Raw genomic sequence first — 14,722 nt, forward strand, 5'->3', positions numbered from 1 at the left:
TCATCGTCTGTGGTCGCTATTTTCTCTGTTTTGATTTTTTTTTTGGCAATGAAGGGAAAAGGGAGAAAGACGATTTTCTCATTTTGCTAAATATAGCTTGCACTTTTCCTCGACATATATTTGTGCGATTTGCCGCTTTGGAAAATAGCTTTTCTTGGTATTGGGGAAAGGGGTAGATTTGTGTGCGATGGTAATATGAGGGTAGCTTTCTTTGTCAACTTTGGTATTTGTGACTGGGGTTACCTTTAGCATAATATGCTACTAGTATAATAGCTTAATGTCATTAATAAGTTTACATGAAGTTTTTATTATTTTGTAGAGCTCAACCCCCTCTCCCCCCCCCCCCCCCCCCATCCCCCGACACTCAACCTTCGTATGAACTAAAGTTTCCAATTTAAAAATTCCTTTATTTTTTATCTTATATCAAATCTCCATCAAACAAATAAACATTGTTTTAAAATAGTTCCACAACAGGTTTCCGATAATAATAATAATTTAATTTTAGCGTCACGTAAAGGCAGTGCCATAAAATAATGCCAATCTAATTTTTTGCGTTGGCTTTTTCCATAGAATAAATGGCTTATGTTTGTTAATTTATTTTGGATAAAAACTGCTGGATAATTTGAAAATGAATTTAAAATGCTTCGAATGTAGCACTGTCTCTCAAGTTTGACACTTTTTGTTGAATTTACAGCTAAAACAGATTTTTCGTTCGGATTTTTTAAAGCCGATATTGATCTGGCACATACGTTCTATATTTGGAATATAATTTTTTCTCGTTTCGTTCTTTTCTTCCGAACATTTAGATCTAGCAACTAAAATGTCTGTAAAAAATTATGTACTTTTGATAAAAATGATTTTTTTTCTGTATCTGAAATTATTCGATAAATGGATGAAAAATGATGTGATAATTATGAAAATGGTTGAGAAGAAACATGATTGCTTATTAAAGTTATTTCAGTAATTGGGAAATTAAAAAACAAATCACCACCAATAGGCCTAGAGATTTGTACAGACTATGGTGAACTAATTCCTGAAACAACGTTCTGGCATTACTAGGACCAAATTAAGGAATTATGTTTGGTTTTTTTTTGGTTTTTTTTAATTCTTTAACGTCGTGGATCCTGAAATCATTTTGAACTATTACATAGGCTACTTGTTAACAAAATAAAACAAAAAAAATTCTAAAATAATCCATTTTCGTTTAGTCATTTTATTTTTCATTTATTAACAGTTTCTCGAGACTTTTTTATTTATTAAAAAAACCCCGACAAGTTAGATCTATTTACTATTGGTCGGTCGAACTCGCCTCCCCCCTCGCCCAACTCATTTCCTATCAACTCAAACTGCATAGGTTTCATATTAGCATCTCGTTACCATAGAAACGACATCATTTTTCGTAAGTCTGCGCGAGAAAACGATAAATCAAGTTGTTTTGTTGAAACAAAATAAAAATCGTTCTTTCTTCAATAAATAATGAGGCATTTTTTTTTTCATTTAAAAAAAAGTCATATCTCATCTATGATTAAAAAGCCGTTAGCTCGAAGTTAAAATGACAAAAAAGAAAAATAAGGGAAATTGAGAAAATGAAAATCTAATTTGAAGGAAAACGCCATCTGTAAATTTCATATGTGTCAGATCGTATTTTTCTGTTCGCGTGTGTGTGGTCAAGAAACTGTGTGTATGAGTGTGTGGGTGTATATGTATCTGTGTGTTTGTGTCTGTGTGTTTGTGTGTGCGTGTATATCTGTGAGATTGTGCGTCTATGTGAGTATCTGTGTGACTGTATGCATGTGTGTGTTTATGTATTCAGTTGATCTGTTTCGCTATGGTATTATCAGTAACTTTTTTTTAAAACACTGGTTCAATTATGCAGGCGCGGAGTTCTAAATACAAATGCGTGTATTAGGCATTTGCAAGTATAATGCCGTACTGATTGTGGGCAATACATATTCACACCCAAACTAGACCAAACACTAACTGTGCGGTTCCAAAACTGGCCAGTTAATCACGGGTTCCAATTAATTCATCTCGTGTTCCAGAACTGAGACCAATACGGGCTACCCCATTCCGGAACAGCACAATGAATAATAGTTTCCGAACTCGCTTTTGGAAGCGAAGCCGAAGCCAAGTTGGGTTGTCCTTACTTTAGATGAAGCCAGTAAATCACGGTTTCTAACAGTACATTTTGTTCACAGAACAACTGCTTGAACCAAGACTGACGTCATTGTTTCTCTCCCCCCCCCCGCCAGCGCAGCCATTCTTCCTGGTTCCAGAGGCGTAGCGACTATCAGTTTTGCCGTCCCACCCACCCCCTTCCCTATGTTTATATGATAGTTTACGTTTACGAAAATGTGCCCCCTCCCAATTTGGAAAGGTTACATGATATACAGGTTTCATTTTGGTATCACACCGTTGATGTCGATAACAGTAAAAACAAATAAGTTCGTAAAGCCAAAAAGTAGTTTATTTTCTTAACTTCGACTGTGTTCAGTTCCGTAATGCAGCTAAGAATGAGTTTTTCATTTTTTTTCCCACGTCGTTTGGCACCCCCTCTAACAACACCTATGGAGGGAAGGGAGTCCCACCCTATCACCACTAGCTACGCCCCTGCCTAGTTCGTCGGTCTCTGTCTACATATCCTTACTGGCTATTGCATATCTTCTCAAGTTAAGGTAACGGGTGACTTATTTACTTAATCCTCTCTGCTTATTGTGGAGCATAGGGCCTTAACAATAACCTTCAACGGGTGACTAGGTTGGATGATTTTCAGTAGACGGCTACTAATTAAGTGACCCCACTAACTTGGCCGAGACATACAGCCCGTTGGGAACCTGTTTTTTAGATGCCCCTAAGATAATTGTACTTCTACTACACCAGCGAGGTAGTGATCAATACATTTGAGGGCGATTGATTTCTGTGTGTTCCTCGTTAACTCCAGCTGGAGATTGCCATGAGTTTGCATGATCGATGATCGATTGTTCGATCGCTTGTTTTATTTGTACCCTTGTGTTTCTGAAATTTCACGAAAATATTATTTTATGTTCTAATACATGTTAATTGTTTTTCCCCATAGAATCTACTGCATTATTTTAAAAACTGTTGCTCCAGATCTACATTTAGAAATGTATTTTATTTTTAAATGTTTTTTTTTTCTGAAAATAACTTTTTATATTGAAAATGCAACGCCCCACGATTATATTATTTATTAACTCGTGGCTTAAAGATAATACCATCATCATGCAACATTTTTTTTTCTATATCTACACGAGTATTTTTAAGCACTTCCGATCGCATTAGTACTCCAACGGTAAATAAAAGAAACTACACTCATAAAAGTTCAGTTATTGCTGTCTTCTAAACATTCATCATCATTATCATTTTTCCCGTTCGTGCCCAAGATACAGGGTTCAGATGAAGTAGAGTTCATCTGCTTCAGAGACTTCGACATATGAAGAGAAGTGTGGTCAGCAATGTACCCACCTAACGTGAGTTAGGTACCCATCAGAGCTGGGTGAACTCACGGACAAAGGGGTCGGCGTGATCGAGTCGGTAAAGCTCATGGTTGCTAAACCGAAAAGTCTCGAGTCCGAACCCTCGGGCAGATGAGGCTCGTTAGCTGGGGACAGCCACTCTTCTAGGAGAGACAACTCCAAAATTAAACTACTGCTGCCTTGTAGTTTGTTCTTGGTTGAACAAAGGCTATGGAAGCAAATCCAAAAATAAAAGCAGGCTGAAATCTGAGTCAATGGTCTCAATGGCGCATAACCAATTGACACGTAACGCTTAATTGTGTTGGAGGCGTGGTCGAGTCTGCAAAAAGCTCATGTTTGATAAATTCGAACAAAGTCTCGAGTTCAAACCCACTGGCAGATAAATCTCTATCCCCTCCAACACTAATAATTAAGAACGAAGAAGAAGACTCACGGACATTCTACTGTCTTGAACCCGGATTTGAACTCGATAATTCGGGTTAGCAGTCTAGCTCTCTACCGCTAGGCCACGCCGCTGTTGAATTATGTATTTTCCGATGCTTTCAATTCATGACAACCAACCCCCATCTCATTCTGTTACTACTGATCAATAAAAAACCCAGAGCGCAATACAATCCTATTTGCGTGATCGCTGATTGGCAATAAATGACGATTTATTTTATAGCCATCATTTAATCCTGTTGTTTCCTTTCCATTTATTTTCGGAAACCGTATTTGTTAGATTCAGCTGATGGTTTTAGATGTGCCAAGCTGCCATTAATAGTGAATGTTTACTTTAGTTTGAAGTTAACAGAGTTCCAATATAGTTTGCTTTATCTAGCATCAATCGCCTGTCTTTCTACATGTACAACATGCTATTGTATGTATAAATCTAAAAAAATTAGTCATCTATAGGTATGAAAGATCATCTTTTTCCACTCTTGTCCAAGACACATGGGGCAGAAGAAGTAGAGTTCATCTGTTCCAGTGACCTCGGTATATGAAGGGATAATGTTCTCAGCACTATGCCCAGCCGTCTTTGTTTTCCCTATCGTCAGTTTAGTTACTACCAGAGAAGGGTGAACTCATTGACGCTCTACTGATTTGGACCCGGATTCGAACTTAAGCCTTTCGGGTTAGCAATCTAACTCTCTGCCGCTAGGCCACGCCTTCCCATAGTGTGTAAAATACTGTGTGTAAATAACTAAAAAGTAAACAGTGCTCACTTTTAGTTTATCAACACGGTGAGCGAGAGTTCCCACAACTGACGTGTCAATAATAGCCTGCAGTAACGACCAATTTAGATGGAGGAAGTGTCGTCAGAAATTTGAGTTGGGTTGAACACTGTGACTGGGTGAACGCGGGAAATAGGCAGTTTACGACTGCTTCGTGTGGCAGGTTAAAGAAAAATTCGCTGCACGAATCGATTTATAAAATGTGTTAGTTGTAAAAGATCAGAGCATACCAAAACAGCGTAGCTCATGTTTAGTGGAAATCTCAGTAAAAATAAATAATAAAAATTAAAATTCAGATTTCTGGCTTTTGTTATTTTTAGGTAAAAAATAAAATGTCGAACTCGATTTAATTGCATGCTTTTAATGGGACGGTGTGGCTGATCGGTAGAGCGCTTGACTGCTAACACAACAGTCTCGATTTCGGATCCCGGGCTCGAGTTTGTAGGTCGTCAGTGACACATTGGGGAAACAAAGGCGGCTGGGCATAGTGCTGACAATGTCAATGAAACAGATGAACTCTACTTCATTTGCCCCATGTGCCTGTGAAGGTGATGACATAATTTAACTGAACAAATTGAACCATTGGCGTTTTTTTTATCCATAAACACGATTTAAATGTATATCTTTTTTTAAATCTTGATTTAGTTGAAAGTTTTTGGCCCAAGTAAAGCAATTGGCCCTTGTGAAGAATTTTGTACCTCGATAACGTTTTTTTTTTGGTCCCGTTTAGATATTGTACAGACCATGGTAAAGGCTGAACATCGATTTTTATTTATATCTTATTACTGTAATGTTTCATGACAGCCTGTCATTGAATATTCACACGACGATAGTGATACCCAGATATCCAATGTGAATACATCACAGCATCCCTGGCTAGAGATAAAAAGCAATTCCTATCTCATTGTATATACAAAGTGATGAATTGATCTTGTAATTTAATAGACCTAGATTCTGTTTTTTTTTATTTTATTTTTAATAGTGTTGCTGAGTTCTGCTCTGATCTCCTTTGACATGCCCTGCTCTGCTCTATACTGCTCTGCTCTCTTCTGCCCTATTCTGCTCTGTCCTATTGTGTTCTGTTCTGTTCTCCCCTCCTTTGCCATGCCTTGCTCTGCTCTGTTCAGCTCTTCTCTGTTTTGTTCTATACTGTTCTGTTCTGCTCTATTTTGGTCTGATCTGTTCTATAATGTTGTGTTCTGTTCTGCTTTCCACTGTTCTGTTCTGATCTGTTCCTTTCTGCTCTGCTTAATAGACATTGCTATAAGCTGTAACTAAACCACACCCTTACGACCAGACAGTGCTTTAAGCTCTACGTTATCATAAATATTGTTTCCCCTTTATCTTTCTGAAAAGTTTACATTTTATCGTGACATATTAAAAAACGAGTTTATCTGAAACCAAATCGTTAATAACAAAAAAAATGTAGGGCATCAATCCAGTTGTGTTTTTAAAATTCTGCCAGCCTCGGCAAATTAAAACAAACGATTCTTTGACGTGTGAGAAGGTGCCTCTCTCCTAATCCGGACGTCTAAGAGAAGCTGGTTTAGCCATAAGTCAGAGCGCCATTAAAAATGAAATTTTTTTTGGTCACATATTTCTTGAGTCCATGACTACACATACTGGAGAAGGGGGGCGTCTTAATCTTTAGACTACGTGTTACGGTTGTGTAAGGAAGCGGTGAGATGGAACTAATACATTTGACGTAGCATATGTTTGCATAATATACATGAAAATAACATGCGACCTATTAGAATTTGTTAGTTTAGGGATGAGGTGGAGACGGGATAAACTTTGTAACGTCATTTTACAGGGCGAGGGAGTGGGATGTGGGGGGAGGGGGGGTCTGGATTGTTGTGGTGTCATATAACTATAACAAGAGGTGATGAACATCACTACTTGTGGTTGAGGGGAAGAGCTAGATAGGACCCCCGTGCTGATGAGGCTCTTTACTCGGTGACAGCAGCACATCTAGGATATAAAACTCTTAAGTCAAATAACTGCTGCCTTGTAGTTTGTTCTTGGGTGGACAAAGACTGTGGAATCTAATCCAGAATGAAAAGCAGGCTTAGTTGGGGAGTCAGCAGGTCACACGTCGCATGCCGAGTTGACTTGTTGGATGGTATTCCCAGCAATTTTACACTAAAGAACAAAAAAAAAAAAGAAGTACCTCCAGACCAGATATTTTAACTGAACACATCGTCAGTGTTCTTGTCGTATGCGGCTCACACGCTCGCAGTCCGGAAACCAGCTCAGGTGTTCTGTCAGATTTTATCCTACCCCCCCCCCCCCCCCCACTCCATCACTCGTATGTCAACAGCTAATTACGTTAATGAGGGCTGACGAAAAGACAGATCAAATGAGCCTTCACATTGTGACAGCCACTGGGCTAGGTGATACTTACGTTGGTGACTTGACCCTTGTGTTAACAGCTAACAAAAAAAAAAACACGTCACAGCTAGGCTGTACACAAAAGAAGTCGTTTTACGTTGTAGCTAGCAGAATGACAAAACAGGAACACAATTTGATGGTGTCAAATTGGGGGAGAAGGAGGTGGGGCGTTCTAGATTTGTATTGCGAAGTGGAGTAATTGGCAGAGAAATGAAGAGTGTTAATACCACTGTTATCCAGGCAATACGCACTGAGTGGTTTTTTCAAACTCAACTCAACCCTTTACAATAAAATAAAAAAAAAAAAATATCGTATTAAAAAGGAAGCACTGTTGGAATTGTAAATTCACATCGCATTTTTTTATTTTTATTTTTTAAAGATTTTTTGAAAGATTTTTTTTTTTTTTTTTTGAAAGATTGTACGCAGATCTTTTGATCCCCAGAACGTGGTTTGAAAAACAATATCAGACACAGTTCCATTATAATCTTTAAAAGTGAAAAAAAAATCAGCCTATTTGAGTATTTGACAGATACAAAATAAACCCATATGCGACGTTGCCTGCTTATGAGAACGCCAAGAACGGCTCTAATCAATTCCACGTCACACAAATTGAATTTCTGGAAGGACACGTTCGGATAGGTCCTCTGGTAAACCCCGGGGATAGTTTTTAATGCGGAGTTGTTTTATCGTTGGCGGGTAGCGCCCCTTTCCTTAAAAGTTCGATTCGCTGGCTTATTCTAGCCTCGATTAGCTTTGTTGTTTTTTTAAGGACTTGTGTAGGAGGGGAAGGAATGGGTTGGAGTGAGAACTGTTCTTTTCTTTTCTCATTTTTTAAAAATATAGCTCGTGGAGATAAACAGTCTAAACAACATTTTAGTAGCAGGTTGTTAGAGAACTCAAATAATTAGATTGCCTCCCTTTAGTATAGTGTTATTATTTAGTAAAATCAAGTCATAGTTTATCTAAGTCGCAGCCAGCTAGTCTGGGCGGTAAAGGCGTAAAGCTACATCCAGTTATCAACAACGGCTTGATTTTTTTCCTTGCTCAAAGACATTAGACAACGATTGGATAGCCTGGTGGTTTTGAAAAAGTACGGCTGTCAGTAAAAGTGTTTCTTCCAGACTTTTTTTTAGCTCCCCCCCCCCCCCCCAAGAGATGCCTGGAAAAAACACTGGTCAGCAATACAACTGTGACGTAGGCCTATATCCTACTCACGTTGTTGTAGATTATGTAGAGCATGTAGATGAAGAAGTTGTGTGCTAGTCCTGCAAAAATAGCGATCCCATGTTAAAAATAAATTTAAATATTAACTTATTAAGAGTCTAAGCATTCGAAAATGAACTGCAGTATATTTTTTAGAAACGAAATCATCATCTTTTTAGGCCCTCCCCCATGGACTACACATTTCATTACTCTAAAAGATCGGTAGGCCTATATTTGTATGCTAACTAAACACACTTTGCTGATTCCAAGCTGTACAGGTAAGGCCCTGTTCCTTGGGTCCTTCAGCTGTGTGGAGAGAGGGGGACCTCATACATAGGCAACATCTTTCTCTTTTCAACTTAGGGCCCAGGCTTTGTACTTGGATTCCCAATGCACAATCATCCAATGATCTATTAGACTACATAGCTAATTTTTACTTAAACATACCTTTGCATTGCCAGATTACTCCATCTTGGTACTGATTGAGACAGGCAGATTGTCAAATACAGATACCTACCAGGTAGCTTTGTGATTACCTTTTTTTATCATCTCCTTGTCGTTTGAGATAATGTAGGTCTTCTCATCTTTACCTATATACCATAAGTCATAAAAATAGTTTAGCTTACTATTGCTGTACTGTCTACTGGTGTTTTATAAAAAAAAATTGGTTTCTCTCTCCAGGACATGGTGCTAGTGGCATTTGGTAGACCTGGCTTCTATGTCCTCACAGTCCTACAGTTCTTGTACCCTTTCATTGGTACTTTTTCTCATTAACACTCTAGTCATATAATTAAGCTGCTATACTTATTAGTCATTAAAACTAGGGATATGATTAAGTTCCTATATTTATCAGTCATTATAACTATTGATATACCTAAGCTCCTATTGACACTCTATTGGTATAACTACAGAGGCATAGCGACCCCTCCCGATGCCGGGGGACAAACTTTCAATTTGGTGCCCCCCCTCTCCATATATTTTTTATATTTATAATTCAAAACTGCAGCTAAAATGAGCTGTTAATTTTTTTTCAACTTATTTTAGTGCCCCTAGGGTCGGGGCTCGGGGACATATGTACCTCCCCCGCCCACCCATCGCTACACCCCTGTATAACTAAATTTCTATACTTGTCAGTCATTAACACTCTAGAGGAATACCAAAGCTCCTATACTTATCATTCATTAACACTCTAGTAATATAACTAAGCTCCTATATGTATCAATCATTAAAACTAGGAATATAACTAAGCTCCTATACTTGGTCAGTATGGCCTACATACTTTACGAGCATCAATTCTGCTTTAAGCTACACAACAAATTATTTTGTCAGTAGATTAGAACTTTAAATATTTCTTCACCCTTTATTAAGACTTTTGATTCATTGCCCACATGGTTTTTATTCTAAGATTTTTTGACACATTATGTATTACTTTTTAAACAAAGAACATACATTTATTAAAAGTAATTATTTTCTGTCTGCAACTTTTTATTCCAGCTATGATTAGCTACAATGTTGTCATTGGGGACACAATCACCAAATTTATTGCTTGGCTGGGTGGTGAAAGTAAGTGTCACATAATTATTAATTAATTACTGACTCTTTCACAACTTAACTGATGGAATTATATCCTACAAAATAGACTACTGTAAAGCCTGCATAGCACAAGCATGTTCCTACTTAACATTTCTCAATTACATTTTCTAAAAACAAAACATATTGTTATTGAATGACAATATGAAGCTGTAATTTCATGCCTGTAAGTACACACATATGAAGCCAATCAGGCACATAGCAAGGTTTACTGGACAAGGAGAGCAGAAAGTATAACAATGCACAACTTTTTGTTTCATTATCAAATATCGACCAATGTTTTTTTCAACGCTAGTTGATTCTCTTGAAAACTTGATAAATCTATGCAAAAAAAACAAAACAAAAATAAAATTAAATCTATAAAAAGAAGCATCTTAAATAAAAATGTTATATTTCTTCTCCACTGAGGTTAATATTGATGATATGCCTTCCATTCTCCTATTTATACAATTTCATTAATGTACTAGCTAATCCACTGAGGTTAATATTTATGATATTATTCTCCATTCTCCTATTTATATAATTTCATTAATGTACAAGCTAATCCAATGAGATTAATATTTATGATATACCTGCCATTCTCCTAGTTATACAATTTCATTAATGTACAAGCTAATCCAATGAGGTTAATATTTATGGTATGCCTACCATTTTCCTATTTATATAATTTCATTAATGTACAAGCTAATCCAATGAGGTTAATATTTATGGTATGCCTACCATTTTCCTAGTTATACAATTTCATTAATGTACAAGCTAATCCAATGAGGTTAATATTTATGGTATGCCTACCATTTTCCTATTTATATAATTTCATTAATGTACAAGCTAATCCAATGAGGTTAATATTTATGGTATGCCTACCATTTTCCTAGTTATACAATTTCATTAATGTACAAGCTAATCCAATGAGGTTAATATTTATGGTATGCCTACCATTTTCCTATTTATATAATTTCATTAATGTACAAGCTAATCCAATGAGGTTAATATTTATGGTATGCCTACCATTTTCCTAGTTATACAATTTCATTAATGTACAAGCTAATCCAATGAGGTTAATATTTATGATATACCTGCCATTTTCCTAGTTATACAATTTCATTAATGTACAAGCTAATCCAATGAGGTTAATATTTATGATATACCTGCCATTTTCCTAGTTATACAATTTCATTAATGTCTGTAATTTCAGATCCAACATTAGTGCATTCTGTATTGGGAAATAGACAGTTCATCATAACAGTGATTACACTGCTTGTTACCTTGCCTCTGTCCCTTTACAAAAACATAGTCATGCTTGGGAAGGTAAGGGAAGCTACTCAAAATGTCAGATACTCTCACTCTGATAAAAGAATTTTGTAAAGCTCATTGTTTATATAACATTATAACATGTACAACTAAATAGAAACTTAAATTAATAATCATCAAGTAAACACATATTAATTTGTACAGTAGCACTAAATGAAGTGCATAGATGACTGCTTTGTACATTGTATGTATTAAAATTGAATTTTTTTTTTTAATGTTTATAATTTAGTGAAGTATTAATTTTTTTTCAGTGGGCTTTTCTCTCTATTCTTCTCATTCTTTTCATCATGGTTGCTGTGATTGTCAGGCTGAGTACTTTTATTGGGACAATGTAAGTTTTAAAATCATGTTAAAAATAAGTAAAAAAAAAAATTTAAAATAAGTAAAATTGGAAAATTTAAATTGGAAATAAAATAATTATATTGATAAAAAAAAATAAATAAATTAAAAGGCCAATCCTATAAGTATAATTCTACTTAGAATAACCTACATGATTATAGATGGATACAATCATCTACTTAATGAACTGTAATAAGGCATTAGATATAATTCAGTGTACACTGTTAACGGTTAGTTAAACTACCAACAAGCAAACATTATAAAATCACAGCTCACTGGAAAGATTGTATTAGAAAATTATTTAAACTTAATTTAATTAAGACTATTTTATCAAATTATAAGATGATTAGTTATTTTAACCTTGGATGATTTATATTCTTTAATTAATTCCTCAATTGAACTACAAACAAACTAAACTATTTTGCTAAACCATTGCATAAATGTAAATAGTATAAGTCTATCTGTTACGGACTATCTGGGATGATTATATTTTAAATTAAATTGATTCCACATTGGGATGAAAAAGTAACTTAACTTTTTTGTTCAAACATTTCATTTCATTAACGTAAACACTGATAGTCTATCTGTTACACAGATACATCTGTCATACAGCCCATCTGAGATGATTAAATTTTTGAATTAAATTGATTACACATCGGTACCACAAAGACAATTAACCATTTAGCTCAACCATTTCATAAATGTAAACCATGAAATTCTATCTGTTACAGACAACCATGGATGATTTAAATTTTTCAAATTGATTTCACATTGGTACCACAAAGACACTTAACCATTTTGCTCAACCAATTCATACATGTAAACACTGAAAGTCTATCTATTCCAGCCCACCCACAGAAGATGCGTGGCAGTTTGCAAACTACAATGTCTCTCAAGCTGTTGGCATCATGGCTTTTGGTGAGATCATCTCATAATTATTTTAAAGTTTCACAAAGATCATTACTGAGTCCATTTATTTTTGTTAGTAAAATCTTTACTTAGTCAATTGAAAGATGTTTAGCAATTTTTGTTTTACAGAATCCATCAAAATCCTAAAACCCTTATTCAATCCATTGTAACACTAGAATCTTTACATAGTTAATTCCAATAAGATCGCTAATTAATCGAATCAAAGTAGCAGTAAGTAGGGTATTTACTTTATTCATTGCAACAGTATGATCCTTAAATAGTAAATTCACTGTAATAGTAAGATTCTTACTTTTAGCTTATTCACAGTTGTAAAATTCTGAGTTTATTTATTGTGTCTGAGTTAAATCATGGTTTCATTAACTATTTTATTTAATTCCTGTTTAGTAGTTAACTAGATTTTTATTTCTAACACATAAATCATTATTTTTCTTTAATTGTCTGTTTACATAATCATCATTATAGTGCCTGTGGCACTGCAACACATTTTTAATTCATTACATTATTGCCCAATAACAATTCACATCCCTGCATATGTCATGACATGTATTTTTATAATTTAAATGATTTCCTAATCCATCTTCCTACTTTTTCATTTTCTACAGCCTGTACATCTCGTCACAATCATTTTTGATGCAATATAATATAGCTTAATCATGCTCTCATTTTTTCTTTTTATCACAGCGTACATGTGTCCTACATTTATTTTTTATTTAATAAAATTAATTTGCAATCACTCTCCTAATTTTTGTTTTTTATTACTAACTATTTATATTTCCTACATGTATTTTTTATTTAATTACATTGTTTTGTAATCACTCCCCCAATTTTTGTTTTTATTACAGCCTATATGTGCCACCACAACACATTTTTGATCCATTCCTCACTGGAGAACCCAACCAAGAAGCGCTGGGGGTTTGTCACACATTTTAGTGTCTTATTTGCTATGGTCATGTTACTGATACTTGGTATCACAGGCTACGCCTCCTTCACTGGACTCACTGAAGGTGAGATGAAAAAAGTGAACTTTTTATGTGGCTGCTTTTTTTGCATCTAAATATAAAGGATCCCTCTCTTAATCTATTTAGTGTTACATTAACCACACATCTTCAAAATTTACTTAATTCATTTTTAATATGTCAAGCATTGATGTGATCTGGAGTATTTGTGAAAAAAATTAATTGGCTAAGTTAGACTTTTTTAGTGTGTGTCCTATTTTAAAATTAACTTAAAATTCTAAAATCTCACTTTGGTACAGTTGCATATAGCACATTATTTTGTTGTAATGTAGTAATGTCTCTTGTAGCCCATTCAAATATTATTTTTACCTCTAATATGTAGGCCTATAAAAATGTTATCCCTAATTTATGAAATTTTGAAAAAAAGTAGATTAAAAACCTCATTGATAGAGACCAGAAAACTCCTGTTAGCAAATTTTATTGTAATTCCCCTTTTATTGCATTACACCCAGATGTGATTATTTTTATGAAGAACATTGTTTTAACCAAAATCAACAGGTGATCTACTGGAAAATTATTGCCGAGATGACATATTGATGAATATCTCTCGAATCTTCTTCGCTATTACAATTATGCTTACATATCCTGTAGAGTGTTTTGTGACAAGGGAGGTAAGTTAAGCAGAGAATTAAAAAAAAATCTTTTATCTACAACGCAAAATATTGTGCCATAAATAATTTAATTATTTGGATTATATTTTTAACATTTGAAAGTTTCACAGTTGCCAAGTGAGTTTGATCATGTTTTTTTGTGTAAAGAAATTAATTTTTTATTTTAACTATCTTAAAATGATGTGTCATGATTGCAAATTTTTAACATGCTGTTACTTGTGTTTACAAAGTTACAGTTGTAAATAAAAGTTTCCAAAATTATAAAGCTGTGCCATCCCTGTATACTAGTTTTAACAAAGTGTCATGTTGTATCTGCAGGTAGTTGAAACTGCTATTTTCCCATCCAATCCCGAACCACCCATGTGGCGCCATGTCACTGTCACGGTGGTGATTGTCACCCTTGTGGGTGCTGTTTCCATGGCAACTGATTGTTTGGGGACGGTCTTAGAACTTAATGTAAGTTTTAAGCTTGAGTTAAATATTTATCATTTGTTAACTATCAACTCAAAAAAAAAATTCAAATAAATATGACGCTGTTAATTATTTGTAAAGCTTATCATATAAAAACAAACCTTTTTCACTGCAAGTAAATGCATTAATATGTTATTAGCTGCTGACTGCTA

The 14,722-nt window shown here is 35.0% G+C and overlaps 1 protein-coding gene across 1 annotated transcript in view; it reads left to right on the top strand.

Moving 5' to 3' along the window:
* LOC131939316 (putative sodium-coupled neutral amino acid transporter 11) overlaps positions 1-14,722 on the top strand; it is a 57,674-nt gene that overhangs the window by 41,274 nt on the left and 1,678 nt on the right. Inside the window, exons 4-12 of the mRNA XM_059297540.1 lie at positions 8,764-8,822; positions 8,984-9,059; positions 9,797-9,865; positions 11,088-11,200; positions 11,455-11,534; positions 12,390-12,460; positions 13,315-13,476; positions 13,987-14,099; positions 14,418-14,555. Of these exons, the coding sequence (XP_059153523.1) occupies positions 8,764-8,822; positions 8,984-9,059; positions 9,797-9,865; positions 11,088-11,200; positions 11,455-11,534; positions 12,390-12,460; positions 13,315-13,476; positions 13,987-14,099; positions 14,418-14,555 (881 nt within the window). The remainder of the gene's footprint in view (positions 1-8,763; positions 8,823-8,983; positions 9,060-9,796; positions 9,866-11,087; positions 11,201-11,454; positions 11,535-12,389; positions 12,461-13,314; positions 13,477-13,986; positions 14,100-14,417; positions 14,556-14,722) is intronic.

Source organism: Physella acuta, unplaced genomic scaffold (assembly GCF_028476545.2).
Source record: "Physella acuta isolate Inbredline_101_S28 unplaced genomic scaffold, ASM2847654v3 ptg000274l, whole genome shotgun sequence".
In the NCBI taxonomy this organism is placed as follows: Eukaryota; Metazoa; Mollusca; class Gastropoda; family Physidae; genus Physella; species Physella acuta.